The sequence below is a fragment of the Phascolarctos cinereus genome, unplaced genomic scaffold, assembly GCF_003287225.1.
Source record: "Phascolarctos cinereus isolate Bilbo 61053 unplaced genomic scaffold, phaCin_HiC Scaffold_3;HRSCAF=262, whole genome shotgun sequence".
NCBI lineage: Eukaryota > Metazoa > Chordata > Mammalia > Diprotodontia > Phascolarctidae > Phascolarctos > Phascolarctos cinereus.
In genome coordinates, this window is record NW_027555736.1 from 154,547,965 (window position 1) to 154,575,273 (window position 27,309).

Consider the following 27,309-nt stretch of genomic DNA (forward strand, 5'->3'; position numbering starts at 1 on the left):
GTATAATCATTAAATAATTGGGAGATTTTTAATTGTTGGGTGGCACAGTAGATGCTGGGCTGGGAGTCAGGAAGACTCATCTTTCTGAGTTCAAATCTGGCCTCACATACTAGCTGTGTGACCCTGGGCAAGATATTTAACTCTGTTTGCCTCAGTTTCCTCATCTGTAAAATAAGCCAGAGAAAGAAATGGAAAACCACTCCAGTATTTTTGCCAAGAAAACTCCAAATGAGATTATGAAGAGTTGAACACGACTGAAACAATTGAACATCATCATCATCATCATCATCATATCTGAAGATCTATATAATGGGTATAAAAGCACTATTCATTATAGTGAAGAATACCTCTTCCCCTTCTAAGAAAAATTTAATTTAAATTTTATTCGTGTTTTATGCATGACTCTTAAACTTTGACTGGGGAAGTTATACTATATCAATAAGTATAAATTTATTCTTCATGATGGATCTTCATTAAGGCTTATCTCAATTTCTGCTTCCGTGTTTTTGAATCTTTTTCACATCTCACAAAGGTTTTTTCTTGGTTTCGATAAAGCTGTATGTCATCCATGTCTTGAGAGCAAAATGTCATTCTAAACAGAAAACATAAAGCAAACCAAGTGTTAGCTTTCAGATACAGATTATTGCCATGTTCTGTTGTTCAGTATTTACTTTATAAATAATATTTCCAAATATTTTTATAACTTTAAGGAAAAACAAAACCCAAATAAGTAAAAGCAATCTATTTAAGGACTTTCCTGCTATTCCCATTCTACTTCTACTTTGTTCCATTGAAATCACAAAGGAAAAACTCTAAACCCACTTTGACACAATAGCCTTTCAGTATGTGAAGACAGCTATCATGTTCCCTGTGAATGTTTCCTTAAGGCTAAAACAGCTTTATGTTTGTCAACCGCTCTTCATGGACATGGTTTCTCAGACTTTTACATTCTGGTCACTTTCCTTTAGATGTACTCAAGTTTGTCAAGGTCGGTGCAAAATTCCATCAGGCAAGAGATTCTTCTGTCTCATATTTTGTATGTCCTACGTGTAGCGCAACATATGTATGTAGCACATAGTTGGTACTCAATCAATAATTGATTGTGAGTTCTCCAAGTTATTTTACCGTGTTGTTTATGTAGCCTAAAGAAGGCTGGTTTTTTTTTTACACAAATGTGAAGCTAACATTTAAAACAACCAGAGTGTATTAAATACATTTGGTTCCTCAGTTATGTTTCAGCTGAATTAATAATAGGAAATGGAACTTGTACCATCTTTTAACTCAAGGTACTCTAGAGGTAGCATAGCACAGTAGATAGAGTGCTTTGCATCATAAAAATCCTGAATTTAAGTCCCATCTCAACACATACTGGCTATATGACCATAGTCAAATCCATTAACCATTCAGTGCTGCCAGACTGCCTCCAAGATTAAAAGTTGCTGAGTATAAATCTGCATAATTGGTAGAAGAAGTTCCTTCTGGGAGCTCCTTACACTGATGAAATCACAAGTACTGTCCAAAATTCCACAAAACCATCGAACACAAAATCATCATTATGATGGTTTTTGTCTGCTATGAAAGTATGAGGGTAGGGAGGTACACAAACCTAATAAGGCCAAAATGTCAAATAAGGATGGCAAAATGTAATAAAAGAAATTCAGTTTAATTTTTGAAAATTAATAATGTGAAATAATATATTGGCAGATTATATAATATGTGCTGAGTAACTGTCATTTTTGTATCACATTGAGATAAAATAATAGCTAATAATAACTAACATTTATATAGTACTTTAAGTTTTTGAAAAGTATTTTATATGTGTTAACACATTTGATTTTCATAACAACCCTGTGAGGTAGGTGCTATTATTATCACTATTTTATAAATGAAGAAACTAAGATACAAAGAGGTTAAGTATTAAGTATAATCCCAGAATGTAATTAGATAAGAGACTGAGGGGCACAAATCTATTATGTTAGGTTCATTGTAGTAAAATTTGAGGGTCAATAAAGTTTAGAATTCATAAGATAGCAACCAGCTATTTTCCATCACTTTTAAAAGGTAGATTCTCAGAATTGGGCTTCAAAATTGTAAAAAAAAAAAATGGTGCTGGAAGAACTTCTAGTAAGAGTGATTAAGTAACTGCTGTCCATTAAAAAAAGGAAATGATCTCTTCCCAAATACTGCTATCTCGAATATCAACCAACAAGCATTTATTAAATCTCTATTAGATGCCAGGTACTGAGTATACAGATCTAAAAATGAGATGGCTCCTGCCTTCATGGAATTACTAGAATAGTGATGAGTTGGTCACATTTTCTCTTCTGGTTGGCATGAAGAGCTACAGTTAAATGAAACTTTACTTGGAAAAAATTCCAGTGGTGGGGAAGGGGGAAGGAGATTCTGCAAAGGACAGCCCCACCTCTGGGGCAGTCATACTAGGAGAAAACAACCTATTCCCTAGGAAGGCTGACTGTACTTGGTTGCTATGACAAATGTGTCTTGGTATAAGGGAATCCTTTGGACATGATGAGGAGGCTATAGGAGCTAAGTATATTGTTATTTTCCTCAGGAATCTTTCTTCACGCCTTTAGAGGAATATGACAGTGCCTGTTTGGAGTAGAGAAACTTTCTCCAGAATATCGCCTCACCAAGAGGTTTGTAAGCACTTACAGGGGGTCAATGTCTTCCTGAAGGGTAAGTTCTTTTCTTACACTACCATAGTATAGTTCACAGTAGAGTCATTCTAATAGGCACAGATACAGGTGGGATGATTCATATTAACTGACCTGGAAAAACATGGCGAGAAATCTTCAGCATAACCCCAATAGGCTTTTGTGTTTGGAATGTTTGGTAGTGTGTAGAAGAAGGTCCCCAGCATACTGGGCAGACTTTCTGCGGGCTTTCTAGTTATAGGAGGACATAAGTAAGACTCATGTGCGATGAGAAGGTTTCGAGTTGTGTTCTGCTTCATTTGGAAGAATATCTACATTCGTGAGATTGGAGATCCACTGATATAACTTCTACTGCACTCTAATTATTGCTCAGAAGTCCTTTTATACTTATCACGTAATTTCTTATCACACTTCCCCAGAGCACCTATTCTAAACCTCTTTTCCCCTCAAATCCCTAGACAAATGCCATAGACATCCTTATACTTTCACAGTGGATCATGTCACCTCCTCCTTTATTAAGATCAAAGATATTTGGTGGGATTTTCCTTGATCTTTCAACAGCATTTGACCCTGTTGCTCCTTAATATTCTCTTTGCCCTTGACTTGAGTGGTACCACAACTGCCTAATTATATTCCTGTCACTAACTGCCTTTCCCTGTCACTTTTCACTGGCTCTTGTCCTCTGAGCTCTAATAATAAAATTCTTTTCTCATTTCTTCTCTCTCAGTGATCTTATCTACTCCACATAGCATCAACTATCACTGTATGTATTCTCCAGGCTATATTTCTAGCTATCACATCTCTGTTGAGCTCCAGACTAGATTTACACCTATTTACTGGACAGCTCTACCTGATTATTAAGCTGGCTTCTCAAGTTTAATGTTGCTAAAGTAAAATTTATTATTTTAATCCTCACCCAAAACTCCTCTTCTTGACTTTTCCTATCTCTTTCAGTTACACCACCATTCTTCTAATCACCCATGGCTATCTTTGACTCATTGGATCACAGAATTCGAGCTGGAAGGGATCTTAGAGGTCATTGAAATCAACCCTCCTATTTTACAAATAAAGAGACACAGGTTAAGTGACTTGCCCTGAATCGAACAACTAATAAATGCCTGAAGAGAGATTCAAATCCAGGCCTTTCAGACTCCAGGTCCACTGCTCTATCCATTAAACCAGGCTACTTCCTCTCTTTCTTGCATATCACATATCTAATTAATTGCCAGGTTTTGATAATTTTCTTCAAGATACCTTATCTTCATAATTTTATTCATAGTTCTCAAATATTTTCTAATTTTAATATTTTTTTCTTCCTCTCAAAAAACCCCAAATGAAAATAAGTTCATGAGGAATATATATTCTTTCAACTTTTAAGTTTATTTTAGTGGGTATTTGTACACTTATCCTATTTGGGACTAGATACTTTCCCCTACAAAATGAAAGTTATTTTGAGATTGAATGATAAAATCATCTTTCAAGGTGTTAAAGTGTTTTCTAAAGCAAAACAAGAGTTTAGCGTTCTAACTACCCATTCACCTACTTTTTCTGTGTTTCTCCTGCTTTGACTCGGATCTGCTTTATCATTAACTGTGGATGGTGTGGTCCAGTGGCCCAGGGAATTATTGTGTGGAAGGTGGCCCACACGTTCGCCCACGTTGCAGTCTTTTTCCATGAGAAGTTGATCATTGTAAGCTCTCCAATATCCAAATCCAGTGTGATGAGAAAGGAGTAGGTTTTATTGCCTGTAATTTCTTCAACCCTACAGGTGTATAAGAGAAAGTCAGGTATAATCAAGTTATCTGTAAACAATGTGAACTCTCTAGAAATTTCTATTTTTTTTGTGTTTTACTATCTGACAAGTGCTGCCATTTTATAGCTATCATTTTGCAAGGCAAGATATCCCAAGGCTATTTCCTCTGAGATTCTATGCTTGCAAGGGGACATGGTCAGAATAGCTTAGCTTCCCATTGGAGTGGTTAACTGAGTGCAAGAGAATACAACATACTTTTCCATTCTAAAGTGGTCTATTTCCCGCCATCTTCCTCTTTGTATTCTATGCTATTTTATTGTTGGGGGCTGGGGAGAAGAAGATATATTTTGTCTTCTTTGGTTGTGACCTGTGATTTCATTGGTGGAAGGACATCACCGTTTAGAAACTCCTTCCTCTAGTACAGATTAACAATTTATCTATAACTCATAGTTTAGTAGAGAGCTTCTTGGGCACTGAGCAGGGAAGAGATTTGCCCAAGAATATCATCGTATTTTATGAACTGTTTCTAGACTAGCACTTGAAAGGAAAGTTACCAGTTCTGGTGCCTCTTATTACCATCCAGTGGAAATATACTTCATACTCACAAAGTGATGGGAAGGTCGTGAGTGTCCTGTTTAGTCCCAATTAGAGTCATGGTGAAGGTTGGCTCTATGGGTTTCGCAGTTTGTGTGATGAATCGGATCTTGAGCTGGTAATGGTAAACTGGAAAGAAAATAATTCTATGGTGAGCATGGTGTGGCAGGTGTTTGAAACAGTGAATGTAAGATTTGCTTAAGCAGGCCCTGAATTTCTGGGAAGAAGAAGCATGAAAGAAGGCAGAATGGCATGATACAGTGGAAAGTACACTGACTCTGGTCTAGACTCAGAGGACTTGGGTTTTTCACCTTCCCTTTGATGCTTACTACTAGGGTGATATTGAACAAGTAAGTTGCTTCAATATCTGGGCTTCAGTTTTCTCATCTGCAAAATGGGGGATAGACTAATATCCTCTAAGGACCCCTCTAGCTCTCAGTCTGTGACCTAAGAAGACCCCTCTCCAATGGAGGTTTTATTTAATTTTACAATGTTAAGAGAGAAGCCCTGAAATATTTGCTTGAATATAAATTAACAATATTCCTTGGTGGAAAATGAATTCCAAATCAGATGGCTGATAAGCCAGGAAATATATACAATGAGGATCTCTGTGTTTTGAGGCTTTTTCTTTTAAATGGGATCTGTGGGGTCCACCCTGCCAATTTCTCAATATTAGTAAAATGGTTTAAATTATGAAGTAAATGTCTAAATGTTAACTCTTAGGACAACATACTCATCGGTAATGTGCTGAATTTTCTTTGTTGGGTACAATTATTCTTTGACTCAGGGCAGTTAGGTGGCGCAGTGGATAGAGTCAAGAGCCAGGAATGGAGTCAAGAAAACTCATCTTCCTGAGTTCAAATTTGGCCTCAGATACTAGCTGTGTGACCCTGGGCAAATCACTTGACTCTGTTTGCCTCAGTTTCCTCATCTGTCACATGAGTTGGAGTAGGAAATGGAAAACTGCTCCAGTATCTTTGCCAAGAAAACCCCATGTTAGAGTTGGATACAACTGAAATGACTGATCAACAATGAAAGGTTATTTAGTTTAAAAAAAACCATTTAAATGTTAAGTGAATATAAAATAAAAACATTAAAAGAAATTAAGGAAACTGAGTAATCCTACACTTCTAGCTAGCAAGCATTCTGTTTTATTAAAACAGGTGTGGAGTTCATTCCAAAACATTTTTCAGTTGTGTCTGACTCTTTGTTTCCCCCATTTTGGGTGTTCTTGACAGGTTTCAAATTCTTATACTCCATTTCATTCAGTTAAAAGTTGCACCCCTTCTCTGGATTTTATCCCAAGAAATTTCTGGACTCAAGTTACCTGTTAATTCTGAATTGCTAGTGTCAGGGGATGGATTTGGGGGTGGGGAAGAGGTAAGAAGAAGGTTCTGGCTCTTCCCTCCTAGCAACTAATAATGGATTTTCTTAGTTTAACTGGGGCTAGAAACATGGTGATACAAAGTCCATATACCAAATCGAGGTAGAAATTTAGAAATTCAGATCAGGTACATAGAAGCACATGAAATAGTGGAGTATAGTGAATATGAGAGTCAACAAGACTGTAAAGATAGGGAGGCCCCTAGGATAGACAGCCTACTGGACAGTGAAGGCCATAAGCAAGACTTGCCTACCTTCTGCATCTTAACACCCTTGCCAAGCCAGTCCACTCACTGCAAAGCTATCTGGGGATAGGGTTCCTAGTCCTGGCCTAAGGGGATCCTGCTACATCAGTGCTGGGGCTCATATCCTGATTCCCAGGGTTTTTCCAGAGGTTCCTATCTATTCTAGTCATTAATATAGAGCAAGTGACATTGGCTCTATTTGGAGTAGGGACTATATTCTTCACCTCATGTTCAGGTAATTCCTATATCACCAATTCCTATTAGATATTTAAAACTTGACATCCCATGGACATCCCAAACTATACATCTAAAATAAATTTCATTATTTTTCCCTCAAAATTGATTCCTCTTCCAGGTTTCCCTATTTTTGTCAAGGACACCATCATCTTTCCAGTCACCTAGAATGGAATCTTGGGTATCATTCTCAACTCTTCACTCTTCCCCAACACAGAAGCAATTAGTTTCCAAATCTCGTTTCTACTTCAAAAATATTCCTTGAATCTGTTTCCTTCTCTCTACTCACATAAACATCACCCTGGTTCAGGCCTATGTTACCTCTTGTCTGGACTACTGTAATAGTTTCCTAATTGGTCTCACTGCCTTAAGTCTCTCTCTCAGAGACCTATTGATCTATTCAACAAATTCCAATGGCTCTCTATTACCTCTAGGAACAAATAGAAAGTCTTCTTTTTAGCATTTAATGCCCCTTACAACCTGGCCCCCACCTAGTTTTCCAGCCTTATTTTACATCATTCCTTCTTCTGGACTCTATAGTTGAGCCCCTAACCAGCCTTTCTATTGTTCCTCAGCAAGAGATTCATCTCCCATCTCCATGTCTTTGCCATTGGCTGGGTCCTTATGCATGGAACTGTACTTTTTGCCCACCTCCAACTCTTAGACTCCCTACTTTCCTTCAAAGCTCAAGCCAAAGGGAGTAGAGTAGATGACCACTGCAGTCCCTTCCAGTTCTCTCTCTGTGATTGATTATAGAATTGTTATCCCTGGCCCCCCTCTCAGTTGGTTGGCCCAAGTGTTTGCATGTACTCTTTCAGTGAAACCATATGAGACTCACTCAGCCTGTACTGAAACGACAAAATAGATGAATGGTGCCAGTGCCAAGAGAAGTTGTTGGCAAATTGGTGCTGTCATATACACAGCTCATTTCTGGGCAGCTGCAGAAAAGACTTACATTTTGGGAACAGTGCTGAACTTGGGAGCTTGTCCCATAAAGTAGCATGTGCCCCCACCTGAAGCACTTCCTTTCCCATTTGGAAGCATCGTGAGCAACAAGAATGTGCTCATTAAAAATAACCTGGCCCATCTCCAGCCCCCTGGAGACTCCAGTAGAGTGGCACCTCCAGGAGATAAAGTATTGGAGAAACTCCTATTTGGATCCATCTCTATTGCAAACACCTTTTGTAGTCCAGGATGTTTTCTTCCCTGGCTGAGTAGAGTTCCAAGGTGGTTAGTGTTTGTGTGCATTTGTTTGAGGCTGGAAATATTTGGAGAGTGATCGTTGAGACAGCAATTTTGAGAGTGTCAACTGTTGATGCAAGTTGACCCAACTTGGTCTGTAGGTCTGTGTCTGAGAATATGTTCTGATGCCCCATCTTGGATATTGGAGGCTGCTCTCTTAAAGATTTCCAATGATTACTTTATTAATGTAACCTGGGTATGACTGGCCACGAGCAGTTTGCCTAACATGAAGGTGCCCTTGAGGGGCCTTTGGAGCATGTCCAGATTCCCTAACATGGAAGCCTTCTTGTTTCCTTACACTTGAATGAGGGTAGCCTCCTTTGAAAGGCTGCCTGCATCTTTAAATCTGGTGAGACTGAGCTGGTTGCCTTCTCCCACCCTGAACCATTCTCTTCAGCCATTCTTATGTGCTTTGTATAGAGAGTGAAGAAAATAGATCACTCACAGCATGGATTCCATGAATTGAATTGTTGAGAACCAAAAGACTTTGCTCCCCCTGTTCCCTCCTTTACTCTGGCTCTAAGAAATGTGCTTGGGTTCTGTGTTGACTTCAGTTTTCAGTGTCATAGATAATACCTGCGGGACTGAGAGTTTGAGCCACTGCTCCTACTTCCTAATTATGAGTGTACCCCAGAGGTCAGTCCTTGGCTCATCATTCTTTTTATGAGAGGCACCAGACTTGGAGTCAGGAAGATCAGAGCCCAAATCTGACATCATACTCTAAACAGCTGTGTGATCCTGGGCAAATAACTTATTTTTACTTCAGTTTTCTCATCTGTAAAAATGGACATGGCACTTTCCTCCCAGGTTGTTCTGAGGATAAAGTGAGAAATTCAAAAAGTAGTTTACAAACTTTTAAGCAGTGTAAATTCTAGCTCTCATTATTCATTAGCCAATAGTTATATTGCATTTGTCTTCCCAATTAGATAAGTTTTTATACCATGCTGGTCAGGGAGCATATTATGGTGGAAAGAGCAGTGGATTTGAAGTCAGAGGACTTGGGTTCAAATTCTGGCTCTATCTGTAATTGTGTCATCTTGGACGAGCTCTATGTCTCCTCTGGATCTCAGTTCCTCATTTGTAAAATGAGGGGGTCGAACTAAGGGGCCTCAAAGATCCCTTCCAGCTCTAAATCTATGATCCTATGATTCCTTGAGAAGAAGAATCATTCCTTAAACTACTTAGTAATCAGTCAAGTCAGTCATTTGTTAAGCATTTACTCTGTGTCAGGCACTGTGCTAAATGCTGGGGATAAAAAAAAAGAAGCAAAAATAGTCCCTGCCCTAAGGAGTTCACATTCTTTTTAAAAAAAAATAATTAATTTTTAATTTTCAACATTCACTTCCACAAGATTTTGAGTTCCAAATTTTCTCCCCATCTCTCTCCTCCCCCCACCCCAATCTACCTTAGGAGTTTACATTCTAATGAAAGGGAAAATATGTCCATGGAGAAGCATGTACAAGATACATATAGAAAAGATATTTGTTTTTTTCTGTATTTCCCACTATACCTAGTATAGCATCAGACCCATAACAGGAGATCAACAAGTCCCTGTTGGCTGATTGATCTATGTTATTAATACGGAGAGGTCATGTCTTCATCAACCATAGTGATTCTGCTTATAAATAGCAATGTGGTCAGAAGCATCTTTTTTGTTGCCAAAGGACAAAATACATGTAGAAGTAACTAAATAGCAAATGTTTCTAGTTTTGATCCTGGAATGTTGGCCTGGGTAAGTACTAAAAATGGCTTCATCTAGAAGTATCCCAGAGTTCTCTGTGGTAAAAGTGCTTTATAATTCTAACCAAGTAAAAATATATTCTTCTGCAACCTTGCTGTAACATCCTCTGCCCACTGAATGTCTGGTTCCTAAGAGTGGATGAATGTTTAATGCTACTGTGCTGAAGATGTTTTTCTTCCTTTCTTCTGTAACAGCAAGCACAAGAAGATGGAATGAAAACCAAACAACGACTACTTCTTGAAGAGCAACTTTTTTTTTCCCCTGGAGTGGTGGTGATGGTGGGGAGGGAGAGAGACACAGGTGGTCAATGGTATCAAAATGAAATTACTCCTGAAGATCTGTGGGAAATGAGATGCACATGCATTTCTCTATTACATACCATATCAAAAAGAAAGTGTGTTTATATGTAAAGTATACAAATAAATAATATAAAGAAATACAGCTATACCTTAAGAGGTATGCTTTTGAAAAAATAAGTGCATATTGAATTTTTGTAGGTTAAGTCCAATTTTAGTTGAAATGGGTATCTCACTATTTAGAGAAACCTAGTAATGAATACTTTTTTTAGTGTGTGAAAAATCCCTTTACAATGAGAATTATCTATTTTGTGAATTCAGTTTTGTAGCGTTTTTTTTTTTCCTTGTTAGTGAATCACACCAGTGGTAAGTGAATTTTTTTTTATCGCTCTAAACAGTCTATCTTAAAGAATAAGAAAAATCATGTCTGTGTGACCTTTGTTTCCCTTTGCCTCACATCACATTTACTAGAGAACTTTTAAAAAAATGTGTCAGGATGAATGCTTTTTTCATCCCAGGAATGAGAACATGATATCCTTCTGAGCTCTAGAGAGGTTATTTCGAATCCTAAAAATGAGAAACATAAAATGGTCCATCAAGCCTGGATGAAACAAAGCATACTTTGTCTAAAGTACAGAAGTTAAACTGCTTAAGATCTGGTTCACTGGGGAACCATCCAGGAGCACATGAGACCCTACACAGGTACCTGTGCCCTTTCGCCCATTTGAGGGAGGCGAAGGTGACAGAAAAGGATCAAGTAATTATTTAGAAGGCAGCCAAATGTTCTCAGTAGGTTATGGAATTTATGAAAAGAGAATATTTAGTTTCCCTTAGTGTTTCCTCACCTCTGGCTGTCTCCCTGAGAATGACTCAGAATCAGCAGATAGGGGTTTTAGGTTTTGATAAAACTCTCTTTCAGACATTTAAAAGGGATCTTTGTTCAGCATATTGAATTCCTCTCATGAAAATGGCAGGCAAGAGATCTTATTCCTTGCCTGGAGCTGGCATTTTCTTGAAATAAAGGAGACTCATTCCTGGAACTGAAATGCCTCTGGCCACAAAGTGAAATTTTAGATCATGGGAATGAGAGAATTGTGGATTGTGGTGACCAAAGCATTTCCAGATATTCCAATCTTGGCAAGCATCCAATGGATCATTGGTCAGAGCTCTGAATGAAAATCAACTTGTATTCAGGTAATCTGTGGTTGACCTAAGATGGAATTAATTTAAAACAGGTTTCTATGAAGAAGAAACTAGAAGTTAGAGGCAGGGCAGTATTTTTTTTTAATCTGCACGATCCAGTTTACAGTAATAGCTCACTTACCAGGTATACAAATGTCATGAGAATGGATAACTACCATCTGTGTTTAGAGGAAGGAAAAGCTTTTTCTGTTTATGTATAGAGATTAAGGGAATGTCCAGTGAGACTATGCTGACTGGCATCCTCTACCAAGGTCTTTTCTGACTGTGGCCACACTGGTTTCTTGTCTTTCTTAGTAGCAAGTCTCTGCTATTAACCAAAGAGAAAGAGCACAAAGAGGCTTTCTTCAGAGCTCTCAAGCCTGGGATGACCACAAATATGACCTTGAAGCTTCATTTTACAATAATCCTATCATCTACATAGTTCATGAGATTACACTGACTCTATAAATTTCTCTAATGTCATTTGAGACTGGATTTCTCCAGTGTTGCTCCCTCAACCCTGCAGGCATTTTTAGATTCATCTCTAAGTCTTTTTCTGGGCCCTTGGTGGACTCTTTCGAAAATTAGAATTTCATTATTTTTATGGGGAACAGGTAGGTAGTGACAAAAATGGGTTAGTGAAGTATCAGAGGAGACCCAGGGTACAATGGAAAAAGACACTAAGCTTGTAATCACAGTACTTGAATTCAGATCTCAGTTTAGCCCTTTACTGTCTGTGTGACCTGGGGCAAGTCATTTAACTTCGCTGTCCCTCAGTTTTGTCATCTGTTAGAAAAGGGGTTAAGCTAGCTTCCAGCCCTAGCTCTATAATCCTATTAAATATCTTTGAACATGAGAGGCCATGTGTTTTTCTCCCCCACTCTAAGCTTCTCATAGTATACCTCTTTTTTCTCTAAGCACCTTCAAAGAGATTTGCCTCAATAGACCCAGGTGGCTCCCTTTCTTTGAAAGACATTTAGAGCTGTCCAAAGCAAAATGAGCTGCCTCAGGAGACAATGGGAAAAAATTCTGGATATGAATTCGGAGAAGATTGACCTGGATTTAAATCCCATCTCTTTGTGCTTAATATTTATATGACTACAGGCAAGTCACTTAACTTCTGCTTCGATTTCCTCATCTGTAAAATGTGGATCATATCACCTCATAGCTTAAGTGTTAGATTCAAATGGAATGATATAGGTTAAAGTACTTTAAAGATCTTAAAATGCTTTAGAGATGTCAATTATTGCTATTGTTTTGAATCATGGGAGGGGGAACCCACAATGATGAGCTTGAAGACCCACTGAAGTATCAAAAGTATTATCCCCAAAGGCCTTTGAGTGGAGGTTGCATAACTACTTGTCAGTGATGATGTGGAGGTTGTTGTTGAGTTGTTTCAATTGTATCTGACTCTTCATGAACCCATGTGGGGTTTTCTTGGTGGAGATGCTGGAGTGGGGTTTGCTATTTCCTTGCCCAGCTCATTTTATAGATGAAGAAACTGAGGCAAACAGGGTTAAATGACTTGCTTAAGGTCACATGGCTAATAAGTGTCTGAAGTCAGATTTGAATTCAGGAAGAGGAGTTTTTCAGACTCCAGTCCCAGCGCTTTATCCACTGCTTCACCCTACTGATGATATGGAGAGGATCCCTTTTCAGCCATAGGTTGGACCAGACAATTAGGTCCCTTCCAACCATAAAGTTCTGTGATACTAGAATTACCCTCAGGGTAAGTAACCCATAAAAAGACATGCCATGGTATCCTGTTCTGAGAAACAGCTTAGCCCACCCCTCCAACCTCATCATTCTGCTATGGAGAAGTCTTTAATCCTGAAATGGGGTAAAAGGGTTGATTGCACCAGATCAGCCTCGAGAGCTAGCAACAGAGACCTTGACCAATCAACTTTTACCCCATTCCCTACCCTATTCCTCACTCCCTAAAACCTATGTAAACCTTTTTTGTACTGTTTATTTGGAGAATTTTTGCCTTTTTGGAAGGGAGCCATCTTCAGTCATCCTGATCTATATTTTGATACTGTATCCAGATAGCTCCAGATGAGAGAATGAGGCTGGTGACTTTGCACAGCCCTACCTCGCTTAAGTCCAATTCACTTGCAAGTCATGGCATCTTCTTCCAGATGTCAGGGTCCTCTTTGAGAGTGAAGGACAAACAACAACAACAATCCTCAGGGTAGGTCAACAGTCCCATAATGTAAAATAACCCTAGTCCCAAAGAAGACTTGGGAGAACTGGTAGCATAGTGTTGCTACCTCATATCCAGAACTATCCATACCTTGTACAAAGGCATCTAAAAAGTTAAAAACTCTTAACGTACATACTCCTTTAAATGCATCCAAATGCAATCCATTTCAAGCAGCTATTATCCTGAGAAGTGGGCTTGAACAAATGTTCAAGCAAAAGTTCTCACCAAGTCAGTGAAAAATGAAGTGGGCAGTAATAGATGAAGTTGCTTCGTTTCATTTAACTATTGATTTTACTAGGTTTTGTTGTTCCTGCTTCTCTTGCACATTCACCCTGTTTATAGTGAGCCAAGCATGGGGCACCTAGTTGAAGAAAAGAATTTCTCTGGTTTTATGTGATGATTTTCCTTTATTAAAATAGTGGAATGAAAATAGCACCAATCACCACTTGTGAAACTATCATTCAGAGACAGTTCTATCTTGACTAATCAACTAGTACATTAAGAACTTGACCTTGCTTGGTATCAATTTTTTGTCTGTGCAAATACACACACACACACACACACACACACACACACACATAGTTGATAAGAATGTAGATATTATCACAATACCAAAACCAAACAGAATTCTATTACTTTGGCATTACTACTATGGTTGGGGAGATTAGAGTTATTCTGCTTTTGATTAAAGGATAAATTTTACAGATTATGGGATTTAACAATCAGGTTCTTCCACATATTTGGGCCCTTAGTCATTGCACAAGTTGATGTGACTTTTCTTCACTGTGATAGAGTCATATTAGCCATTGTCGTTCATAGAATATCAGATTCTTAAAGGTAGAAAATAATTTAAAATGCCACCTAGTCCAACCAGTACCTGGAGTCAAGTCAAGACAATAAGCAAAAATTCCAAATACTATGCATCAGGCATTGTGCTTAGTTCTAGGGATATAAAGAAAGGCAAAAAAGGTCCCTTTTCTCAAGGAGCTCACAGTATAACAGGGAATACAATATACAAACAACTATTTACAAACAAGATACAGACAGAATAAATTCGAGATCTTCTCTGAGAGAAGGCACTTAGATTAAGGATGACTGAGAATGCCCTCTTGTAGAAGTGGGACTTTAGCTAAGACTTGGAGGAAGCCAGGAAAGCCAGGAAGGGGAGGAATGATCCCTTCTATAATATCCCTGATAAGTGGCCATCTAGCCTATGCTTAAGAACTCAATTAAAGAAAACCCTGTCCATTCTTCTGTTTTTTAAAATTAATTTATTTTTAGTTTTCAACATTCACTTCCATAAGCTTTTGAGTTTTAAATGTTCTCCCCTTCCCTCCTCAAGACAGTATGCAATCTGATGTAGGCTCTACATATATATTCCTATTAAACATTTTCATATCAGTCATGTTGTAAAGAAGAATTAGAACCAATAGGAGGAACCACAAGAAAGAAGACACTTCTTCTTTTAAACAGCTTTAATTGTTAGGGGTGCAGCTAGGTGGCACAGTGGATAAAATGCTGGTCCTGGAGTCAGGAAAACTCATCCTCCTGAGTTCAAGACTGGGTGAGTCACTTAACCCTGTTTGCCTCAGTTTCCTCATCTGTAAAATGAGCTGGAGAAGGAAATGGCAAACGACTCCAGTATCTCTGCCAAGAAAACCCCAAATGGGGTCATGGAGAATTGGACACAACTGAAAAACGACTTAACACAAATTGTTAGGAAGTTTTCTTTTTGTCAGTTTACCGGCATATATTAAGTACTTATTACATGCCAGGCACTGTGCTAAGTGCTAGGGAAACAAAAAAGGCCAAACAAAAACAAAAGCAAAGTGGCCCCTGCTCTCAAGGAGCTCAGAATCTAAAAGGGGAGACAACACCAAGCATCCAGCTGAAATCTGCCTCTTTGTAAATTCTAGCCATTAACCCTGGTTCTGCCCTCTAGGACCAAACAGGATAAATCTACTTGCTCTTCAAATATAGGAGGACACATGTCATGGTTCCCCCAGCTATTCTTTCTTGTAGGCTTCAAATAATCCTCATATTGCATTAACTTGAGGCCCTTCATTATCCAAGTTGCCTTCCTCAGGACACTATCCAGATTATCAATATTTTTCTCAAAATGTGCCCTCCCCCCAAAGGTGAATGCAATGCTCCATATATATGATCTGATCAGCACAGACTATAGTGGGACTCTCACTTCCTTTTCCTGTTGGTGATGCTTCTATCTAAAGCAGGCTAAGATGGCCTTAGCCTTGTTGGCTGCCGTAGCATGCTGTTGACTTATGAAAGATTTGCAATACACTAAATTCCCCAGAACTTTTCTAGGAGAATGTTGTCTATTGATGCCCCATCCATTTTGTACTTATGAAGTTGCTTTAGTCTTACAAACAGCAATTCAGAAGTCAGACTAAGGGAGAATTCTGAGAAGATGGCAGAGTAGGTCAGAAAATTCCAAGCTCTCCAGATTTCCCCCACAAACAAGACAAAAATAGTACCTCAGGGTGAACATAAGTGGTAAAAATAAACAAGAGTCTGATGCAGAACAGTGGTCCACCTGGAACAACCAGATAAGAACTGAAGAAAAATCCCATGACTAAGGTTTGGTCCCTGCGAAGAGTAAATACCTCCAGTCTAGTTCCATTGAAACAGCAAGTGGTGAGCCCTGGGGCTAGTTGGGTTGGTAGGTAGCTTCAGCCCTAGTCACAGGAATTTTCACTTCCTGGACAGTGTGGAGAGCTGGGCTTCTGAGCAGAGGAAGATTAAGGGAACCTCTGCTGATAAGAGATGCCAGGCCAAGCTGTGCTGCTGAGGCATGGCCCTGGGTGAGAAGGAACCAGCACGTGCCCAGTGAATGCAGAAGCAGTAGGGCTAGGCACCACTGTGGGCACTTACAGGAGGTCAGCGTTCTTGGTTTTGGTTCCAGGCCAGAGGGAAGAACTGAAGGAGGATCTGAGGTCAGAGGCACCATCCCTCATACCACAGGACTAGAGGTGATTACAATAATTAAAAAAAAAAAATGAGCAGGCAAAGGAGAAAGAACCCAACTATAGAAAGTTACTATGGGAATGGAGAAGACTGGAGTTTGTCTTCAGAGGAGGACACTCTGAAGCAAAAACAAACAAACAAACCTCTTCTACCCCAAAGAGTAATGACAAATAATCACCTGCCAAAAAAGAATTCATAGAGAACTTTAAGAAGACTTTAAAAATCAAATGAGAGAGATGGAGGAAAAATTAAAAAAAATAAAAACAATCCAAGAAAAACAAGAAGATTATGAAAAGAAAATCAACCAACAGGAAAAGGAGATCCAAAATCTTAAGAAAGAAAAAGACTCCTTGAAATTTAGAGTTGGTCATGGAGAAACCAGCAAAGTTATAAGGGACCAAGAAATAATAAAACAAAATATAAAGAATGAAAAAATAGAAAATAATGTGAAACATCTCATAAGAAAAACAACTGATCTGGAGAACAGATCAAGAAGACAAAACATAAGAATAATCAGACTACCTGAAAGCTATGATCAAAAAAAGAATCTTGATACAATAATACAAGAAATAATTAATGAAAGTTGTCCTGAAGTGTTAAACAAGAGGTGAAAGTAGAAATAGAAAAAAATTCACTGATTACCACCTGAAGGAGATCCTATAAGGAAAACTCACAGGAATATCATAGTTAAATTCCAAAACCCTAGCTCAAGGAGAAAATATTACAAGCAACAAGAAAAAAACAATTCAAATATGGTAGAGCCACAATTAGAATCACACAAGACCTAGTGATGGCAACACTAAAAGACTGAAGGTCTTGGAACACTGTATACTGAAGAGGATAAGAACTGGGATTATGGCCAAAAATATCATACCCAACAAAGTTAAGCATAACCCTAAATGGGAAAAAAAAGGATATGCAATGAATTGCCAGACTTTCAGGATCTTCTTGCAAAAAAACAAACAAAGCAAACCTGGACTTAATAGAAAATTTGACATACAAGATCCAAGAGGAATATAAGGTACATATCAAAGACTAATTACAAGAGACTCAATAATGAACAGACTGTTTACTTTTTTATATGAGGAAATTTAAAACATGTCTAAAATTGTTTTAAGTAATTGGGTAGTTCAAAAGAAAGATTGGGGTAGAGCTGAGTATGATGTGATTCTAAAGTAAAACCATTGAAGAAAAGCTAAAAAGAGTAATTATTGTATACAAATGAGATGCAAGAAGAAGAACTTATATGAGGAATTAGGGCTGGTAGTTCTTGAACCCTACTGTTATTGGGAATGGGTTAAAGAGGGAACAATACATATTTATCTAGAAGGGCGTAAAAATCTTCTAAATTCAGAAAGAAATAAAAGGCTAAAGGGATGGGGGGGAGAGGATAATGGAGGGATTTTTAGAGCAAGATCTGGGTTAAATAAAGAACAATATATACTTTTAGAAGGGAATAAAAGTCTTCTAAATTTATAAAGAAATAAGAGGGTGAAGAAATAAGATTAGGGGGAGGTTAGGAGAGTGTCTAGATTAATGGGAATGGAATAAAGAGGGAAATATATATATATATATATATGTGTGTGTGTGTGTGTGTGTATTATATATTATATATATATGAATTCAAATAGAAACAAGAAGGTAAGAGGAAAGGGGGGGAGGATATGGGAGGGATCTTTGGAGAGGGGGTACATTAAATAATAGGAGGGCAATGTAGCAGGTAGAAGTAAAGTAGAGGAGTCAGGAGGGATAGGAAATAAGATATACAAACGTAAAATAAAGATCAAAGTAGAACTTATAAGGGATAAAAAAGCAGGGGTAGTAATCATGATCTTAGACAAAGTTAAAACTAAAAGAGATTTAATCAAAAGAGAAAATAGGGAAACTGTACTATGTCAGCCATATTAATCAATATTGTTTTAGACTATTTAAAACAACTAGAAGGTATAAGGTTGGAATATTACTGTGGTGTAGGAAATAATGAGTTGGTGGACTTAGAAAAATATGAAAAGACTTGGACTTATGAAGGAAGAGGTTATCCAACATCAGGGAAACAGAGGACAAACAAGTCATACATAGACACATGTAAATATATGTCTATACATGAGTATGATTAAAGATATCTAAATATATGTAGGTATATACATATGTACACATATGTTTGTGTGTATACATGTATAAGTATGTGCATATATATGTATGTATATGTGTATATATATGTATATACATATATATATACATATATATATATATATGTATATATATATATATATATATGTATGTATGTATATATAGCCATACTTCATTGAAGCCTTCTTGGGTGAGGGAGGGAGGAAAAGGGGGAAAAAAAGAACAAAGCAAAAAGTGCACAGCAGAGAACAAAAAAACTTGCAAGCAAAGAAAAGATGGACAGCTCTGAACACAATGTGTAGTATTTATTATATGGGCTTTCTTGAAATGGAAATTTATTGCTGTATATTTTGAATGCTCTCTAACATTCTGCTGAGCAATGCTTTTTCCCACTTTTCTTGTTTTGTATTTAAGTTTTAGCATCTAAATTTATGTTTCTTTTTCTTTTCTTAATGTGTATTTAAGTTTTAGTATTTCAATTTAAAATAAATAAAAAAAGAAAGAAATCAGACTAAGATGATTAATGGTTTCATTTCAGAAAGGCAAAAGCAGAGAAAGGAAAGATTTTATGAAGCTCTAAGTGTAGAAAAGACAGAGATAGAAGGCAACCCTGACCAAATACCACCTGTTTTCAGAGCACTTATTCCTAAATGTGCCATTGAAGATTTCTCTATTTACCAACAGGAAGTGTATTTAACTCAAAACCCTGCTGTGGATGGAACATTCTAATGCATGCATCTAATTTCATGCCTATGAAATTGCTTTCCCTGATGTAGAAAATTCTGGTCATGCCTTAAGACACTTTTTAAAGACACTCAGTAAAAGGGAGATAGTATTCTATAGTGGAAAGAGCTCTAGTCTTGGAGTCAGAAAACATGAGTGACATCCCAGGTATACCACTTATTAGCTCTATGACATCAATAAGTCACTTATCCTTCCTAATCTGTTTTCTCATCTGTAAAATGAACATAACACTACCTCATAGTGCAATGAAAAAAGTACTTTGTAGTAGGAAGGAAGGAAGCAAACAAGCATTTATTAAGTGCCAGCTATGTGTCAGAATACTAAGCATTTTATAAATGTTGATCCTCACAACAACTCTGGGAGGTGGGTGCTATTATTATCTCCATTTTACAATTGAGGAAACCAAAGCAAACAGAGATTATTAAGTGACTTACCTAAGGTCACATAGCTAGTAAGTATTTTTGAAGCTGAGTTTGAACTCAAATATTCCTGACTCTGGGTTTAGAGCTCTATCCACTGCACCACCCAGCTGCTTCTGAGCATGGTGGTTCCTAGCTGTAATCCCTGATACTGGGGAGGCAAAGGCTGGTGGTTCACTGGGGCTCTTGAATTCTGAGCTGTAGTTGGCTAAGCTAATCATGGGTCCATGCTAAGTTTGGCATCAGTATGGTAAGAACCCAGGAGTTAGGGGTCATTAGGCTTCAAGTAAAGCCGTCAGGTCAACGTTTCTATTCCAGTGAATAGTGAAATCGGTCTATGAGTGGCCTTCTGGCCTGGGCAAGATAGGGAGACTCAGTCTCAAAAAAAAAAGGCACTTTGTAAAAAGCTTCAACATGTAATATAAATGTGAGGAATTAATATTATCCAAGTTATGCATTGTGTAACTTCATTGTTTATCTTCTCCCATCCTCAGAAGTGATTTGTCTATAAAGTATGCTATTCAAAATCTTTGTGAGCTAGAAGATATAAGGTATCCATTCCTGAGTTGGTGAAATCAATTAGACATTTAGAGATGGGTAACAGTTTTCATTCACCACACTCTCTTCCTGCCCTCTGATGTTTCAGTTTTAGATGACTTCTCACTGGGAATACAGGCTCTACCCTGAGGTATTTTAGTGGTAGCGAACAATCCTATGTGGTAAAGGTTTACTGGGTTTGGGTAAGAATGTGGAAAAGAATCTTTCCTCCCTCAGTCCTTCACTGTCTTTGAATGAAAACAAGAGCTCTCAGGTGTAGAAGAAAATGCTTGGGAATTGTATTTGGTCACATCTTTACCTAGAAATTGAGAGCTTAAACTTGGGCTCTCCAAGGAATTGGATGCTTTTGTCTGATAGTTATTGTTTGTCCCTTTTTCTCAAAGAGGACCATGACATCAGCAAGAGGATGCCATGACTCGAAAGTGAATTCGATTTAAGTGAGGGAGGGCTGTGTAAAGTTACCAGCTTCACTCTTTCATCTGGAGTCATCAAGGACCTTTCAAAGGACTTTTTAAGGATGTTTAAAATGGGTGTAACTGTTGGTGGATGGGGATGAACTGGTGAACTTGAATTTAGAAAGGGTAAGAATTCAGTGCTGATGACTTTTGAAAGTGATGGACAAGAAATATAAATTGGATTGGAAATCAGTTATGAGATTTGTGTACCTCAGAAGCAGGGGGTAGTGCATTCTTTTCTGCGTACAAAATCCCTCACAACCTGGTGCAGGTGCTTTATCATCAATGCTAATTGATGATGAGGCATAGCAGGGGATCCATGGTGTTTTTTTGTTTGCTTTTTTTTTTACAAGTTGTGACTAAGAATCTCAGGGAGAAACAATGAAAGTTAATTCAGTCTTGCAAATAGTCCTTTCGATGACTGCTATGGAAAAAATAATGATTTATGCAGACTAGTAGTAAAGAATGCTAATTTCACCCTTTTTTGTTTTCTGGGTATCTACTTAAAGAGTGGATGGACTGATAAAAATGAAAATAGTTACAAATGTAGACTATAAATTTTCCATGCTTATTTGCTAGAAAAACATGTTTTTAAGTCCTGAGATGTCCACAATGGACCTGTGAAGTCTTTTCTATGGGTTACTCCACAAATGTAGATTGGAATCCCTACACAGTTTTTCATCTTGTCTGATTCTTGTTCATCTTTTTCCATAAGGAAAGATCCACAGAGGACCTCTCTGGTATGTGAGAGGACTTCCTTGGTTCCTTTAACATTTTGAGGTCTCCCCTCTGATGGTGTGACCAGCTCAACTCCTTTTCTGGTCAGATACATCCTCAGTGATCTCTTTTCTTTACATGTAGTCCCTTGTAGGTGATGCACCACAGCCTACTTACACCTACCAGACAGCTTTCCTTCTGCCCATTGGGCCATTTGCGCTTTCAATTCTTCTGCAATTATTTTGTTCCATAATTCACAGCAATACACCTTTGCTGGGAGAATTGCTGTTAAAAATATGGACTTTAAAAATCAATCAGTCAATATTTATCAAGCACCTACTATGTGCCAGGCTATGTGTTCTAAGTGCTGGGGATACAAAAAGAGGCAAAAGACAGTCCCTGCCTTCAAGGAGCTTACAGAAAAACATTGCTACCTCCCTATCACACCCCTTCGCAGAGGTAAGAGATCCACAGGTGTGGTACATTGCACAATTTTTAGACGTTTTTAATGTATTGATCAGATTTGCTGCTATTTTCTCTTTTTTTCTTTTAAACTATGAGGTGTTGGGGAGGAGCCAAGATGGCAGAGTGAAAGCAGTGACTTGCTTGAGCTCTCCCCCAAACCCCTCCAAATACTCATAAAAAATGGCTCTAAACAAATTCTGAAGCAGCAGAACCCACAAAAAGACAGAGTGAAACAAATTTCCAGCCCAGGACAACCTGGATGATTGATCAGAAAGGTGTATTGTGCCAGGCTGGGAGCACAGTGCAGTGCAGCACGGGCACGCTGGCTGCAGCAAACCTGGAGCAGGCCTCAGAGGACTGAATCACGGGCAGCTGTGGAGGTTTCCAGACTCCTCAATCCACAAGTGCCAAAGACAACTTGGAAGGTCAGTGGGAAAAGTCTGTTACTGTCAGTGCTCAGAGAGGAAGGTGGGATTTCAGCTCCATTCCCCAAGAGTGTGGCCCTGGGGGGGGGCAGCTGCTTCCCAAGCTTCCAGCCCACAGACTGAGGGGGAATCCAGTGGCTGATCAGAGAGGGATTGCAGGGATCTGTTTGCCAGTGCTGAGGCAGGAATCTCTTGCTTTGCCTGTGTGTGGATCTGGGTCACAGTTCTGGGCGGGAGTGCTGGGGTGAGAAGGAGCGCTGGCACAGTGGAGCTTGTAGTGGCTGTGGAGAGAAACCCCTCCTCACAGTTACAGGACAGAAAGGAATACTTGTGGTCACAGGCCAGGAAAGGAGTAAACACCTCGCCCCTTATCATACCACCTTGGAAGAACTGAAAATTTACAGGTCCCTACAAGTATCTCTGAAAACAGCTATACAAACCCCCCAAAGCTTGGGACAGTACATTCTCCACATTGGAAGCAGGCTCTTACCTTAACAAAAAGTTTAAAACTCAAGTAATTGGCCAGGATCATGAGCAAGCAGCGTAAAAAGAGTCAGACTATATTATCTTACTTTGGTGAAAAAGAAGATCAAAATATACAACCAGAAGAAGACAACAAAGTCAAAGCTCCTACATCCAAAGCCTCCAAGAAAAATATGAATCAGTTCCAGGCCTTGGAAGAGCTCAAAAGGGATTTTGAGAAGCAAGTAAGGGAAGTAGAGGAAAAACTGGGAAGAGAAATGAGAGTGATGCAAGAAAATCATGAAAAACAAGTCAACAGCTTGCTAAAGGAGACCCAAAAAAATACTGAAGAAAATAACACCTTAAAAAATAGCCTAACCCAAATGGCAAAAGAGGTCCAAAAAGCCAATGAGGAGAAAAATGCCCTAAAAAGAAAAATTGGCCAAATGGAAAAGGAAGTCCAAATTACTGAAGAAAATACTTCCTTAAAAATTAGAATAGAGCAATTGGAAGCTAGTGACTTTATGAGAAATCAAGACACTGTAAAACAAATCCAAAAGAATGAAAAATTAGAAAACAATGTGAAATATCTCATTGGAAAAACAACTGACCTGGAAAATAGATCCAGGAGAGAGAATTTAAAAATTATTGGACTATCTGAAAGCCATGATCAAAAAAAGAGCCTAGACATCATCTTTCAAGAAATTATCAAGGAAAACTGCCCTGATATATTAGAACCAGAGGGCAAAATAGAAATTGAAAGAATCCACAGATCTCCTCCTGAAAGAGATCCCCAAAGGAAAACTCCTAGGAATATTGTAGCCAAATTCCAGAGTTCCCAGGTCAAGGAGAAAATATTACAAGCTGCCAGAAGGAAACAATTCAAGTACTGTGGAAACAAAATCAGGATAACACAAGATTTAGCAGCTTCTACATTAAAGGAAGCAGGGCATGGAATATAATATTCCGGAGGGCAAAGGAGATAGGATTACAACCAAGAATCACCTACCCAGCAAAACTGAGTATAATCCTTCAGGGGAAAAATGGTCATTCAGTGAAATAGAGGACTTTCAAGCATTCCTGATGAAAAGACCAGAGCTGAATAGAAAATTTGACTTTCAAATACAGGACTCCAGTGGAACATGAAGAGGTAAACAGGAAAGAGAAATCATAAGAGACTTATTAAGATTGAACTGTTTACATTCCTGCATGGAAAGATGATATTTGTAACTCATGAGACTTTGTCAGTATTAGGGTAGTTGAAGGAAAAAATTATATGTAGTATATAGTATAGATAGATAGATAGATAGATAGATAGATAGATAGAGGACAGGGTGAGTTGAAGATTAAGGGGTCATATCTGGAGAATAAAATTAAGGGATGAGAGAGGATGATACTCGGAGAAGAAAGGGAGAGTAGAATGGGGTAAATTATCTCACAAAAAAAACAGAAAAGAAAAGTCTCTCACAGTGGAGGGGAAACAGGGGAAGGTGAGAGGGAATGAGGAATCTTATTCTCATAGGATTTGGCTTAAGGAGAGAATATACACATTCAATTGGGTATGGAAATCTGTCTTACCCTACAGGAAAATAGGGGGAGAAGGGGACAAGAGAGCAGGGGGATGATAGAGAGGAGGGCAGATTGGGAAAGGGGGTAATCAGAAGTAAATACTTCTGAGGAGGACAGGGTCAAAAGAAAGAATAGAATAAATGGGAGGGCAGGATAGGATTAAGGGAAATAGAGTTAGTTTTTCACAACATGTCTACTATGGAAGTGTTTTGCATAACTGCACATGTATAACCTATATTGAGTTGCTTGCCTTTTCAATGAGGGTAGGTGGGGAGGGAGGAAGGGAGAAAATTTGGAACTCAAAGTTTTAAAAACACATGTTTTAAAAAAATGTTTTCACATGCAACTGGGAAATAAGAAATACAGGAAATGGGGTACAGAAGTCTATCCTGCTCTATAGGAAAATAGAAGGGGAAGGGGATAAGAAAAGGGAGGGGGGAGAGATAGAAGAGAAGGCAGACTAGGGGAAGGGGTATTCAGAATGCATGTCATCTTAGGGTGGGGGGAGGGGTGAGTAATTTGGAGCTCAAAAACTTGTGGAAGTGAATGTTGAAAACTAAAAATAAATAAATTTATATTAAAAAAAACTATGAGGTGTTGTATGAGGTGCCTCTCAGGGAGAGAGGAAGGAGAGAAACATTGGAGAAAATCTTACTGATGTAAAAAACTCCCCAAAAAATTTCAATAAAAATTACTTATAAAAAAAGGATACTTTTTTGGGGGCAGGGAAAGAACAAAATGGATGCTTCCTAACAATTCCCCTCTTCATAAAGTACGTTCTATAAGCAGTTAGGTGATGCTGTGGAGAGAGTGCTGAAACTGGAGTCAGGCAGACCTGAGTTTAAATCCAGCCCCAGACAATACTAGCTGTGTGATTCTGTTATTTTATATGCCTCAGTTTCCTCATCTGTAAAATGGGAATAATAATAGCACGTATCTCACAAGATTATTGTGAGGATCAAATGAATTAGCATATATAAAGCACTTAGCAAACTTTAAAGCACACTATAAATGCTAGTTATTAGAATTATGATAATTATTTCTCCTAATATAGTTCAGGAAAACTATTGAATATATTAAATGCAACTGATATCACATTGCCTTTTTGTAGTGTCCTGATAATAACAGAAAGGAAAGATGTGTGTTTTAATTTTAGTAGTTTGGTACCAACATCGTTCGTGATGTTTGATCTGTTTTATTGCCTTTTCTTAGCTTTATTTACATTGTTTTAGTAGCGCACATTACCCTTTTGGCTCTTTTTTGTTCACTGAGTATCACTTCATATAAGATTTTCCATGTTTAGCAGAATGATTTGTATTTATTGTTTTTTATGGTCCAATAATATCTGTCTCCTTATACTAAAATTTGTTTAGCAATTCTCTATTCATTGGACACATGGTTTATTTCCAGAAAAAAAAAGCTTTTGGTTGCATCATATAGCATTGAATCACTTAAAGTGCTGCAGTTTCCTAGAAATTCCAATCTAATCTCTTCCTTTAAATTCTGGTTGTAGCTCATTGTTTGTATATTGCACCTGTCCAAGATGAATGTACAAATGGACCAGCTAGTGAATATCAATGCTAATGACTTTTGACACATTATAGGTCTTTGAAAGTAAGGGCTAAAATTTGGGGTTTTTTTCCAACCTCAAGTTACAATCTGGGCAATATGTGCTTTTCATCCATATTGTTTTTCCATGTGGATGTCTAGCTCTATTTCTTTTTCATGGCAGTGGCTCTCACTGAGAAAATTCTTTAGCATTCAAGTGCTTAGTGCAACAAAAATGTCATTTGTGAATAGAAACATATTTAATCCCTTACTATCAATAGGGAATCCTTCTTTTCTCTGGGCTCTTGTACAAAATTCTCCATGATGATGGCAAACACCATAGGCAATCATATGGTCCCATTGGTTTTTTTCTTATCTGGTGTTAAAAATCAAAGCTTCATTGAACTATTAAACTTGTCATACTTAGTTACAAGATTGAACAAAATAATCTTTATGGTTTTAAGTATTATAGAATCTTGTATGATTTGCTGAAGGCAGAAAATACCTTGTTTAAGGAGAAGCTTTATTGCTACATTTGTGTATAACTGAGTCAGATGCCTTTTTGAAATTAATAGTGAATATAGTGGGATTTTATATTTTCTATATTTATTAGTCTGGTGTGTGACTGAGGTGTGGTCTACTGTGGAATATTGTCTACAAACAACATGCCTGTTTCCTTCTCATGTTTTCATCTGGGAAATATTTGATGCATGGCATTTTATCAATATTTTGTGGAGATAAGGAAAAAAACCCCAAATGTATGGGTTCAATAGCTGCAAAGTGTCTTTTTGGTAATCTTTTTTTTTCTGGTAAAAATTACTATTCATGATTTTTCCATTCTTTTGAAATCTCTCCTTATTTGACAGATTTTGAAAATCAATCCCTGCATATCTTTAAAATTATTTTGCCTTCAATAAAATTTTCACTGGTATGTATTCGGGTCTAGCTATCTTTCTCAGCTTCATCTTCTTAAGTCCCATAGCCACTGCCTTAGTTGGGTTGTGAAGTGGTTCAATCTAGATGTGATGATACCATTCTTGCTGCTTATCAGAGTAGGTGACTATAGAAAAAAAAGAGATCTGCCCCATTTCATATCTATTTGTTCTACTCATTCTAGTAGATGTTCTTAGGATAATTTAGTTAGCCTGGATATTATGCCAAGTTCTCTACGAGTCATTTTCCCCTTGGCTGATTTTTGCTATTTTGTGAGGCAAATTGCTTGTAATTTCCTATATTACTTTTCCACATGTTTAATAAATAGGCTTGGTGATCTTCTTGCAGGGA

The 27,309-nt window shown here is 38.0% G+C and overlaps 1 protein-coding gene across 1 annotated transcript in view; it reads right to left on the reverse strand.

The window, feature by feature from the left end:
* Nucleotides 1–207: 207 nt before the first annotated feature.
* The window catches only part of LIPC (lipase C, hepatic type), a 232,190-nt gene continuing 205,088 nt past the window's right edge, over nt 208–27,309 (reverse strand). Inside the window, exons 7-9 of the mRNA XM_020981824.2 lie at nt 5,034–5,151; nt 4,219–4,437; nt 208–592 (exon numbers count right to left, since the gene is read on the reverse strand). Coding sequence (XP_020837483.1) covers nt 481–592; nt 4,219–4,437; nt 5,034–5,151 — 449 coding nt within the window. The 3' untranslated portion in view covers nt 208–480. The remainder of the gene's footprint in view (nt 593–4,218; nt 4,438–5,033; nt 5,152–27,309) is intronic.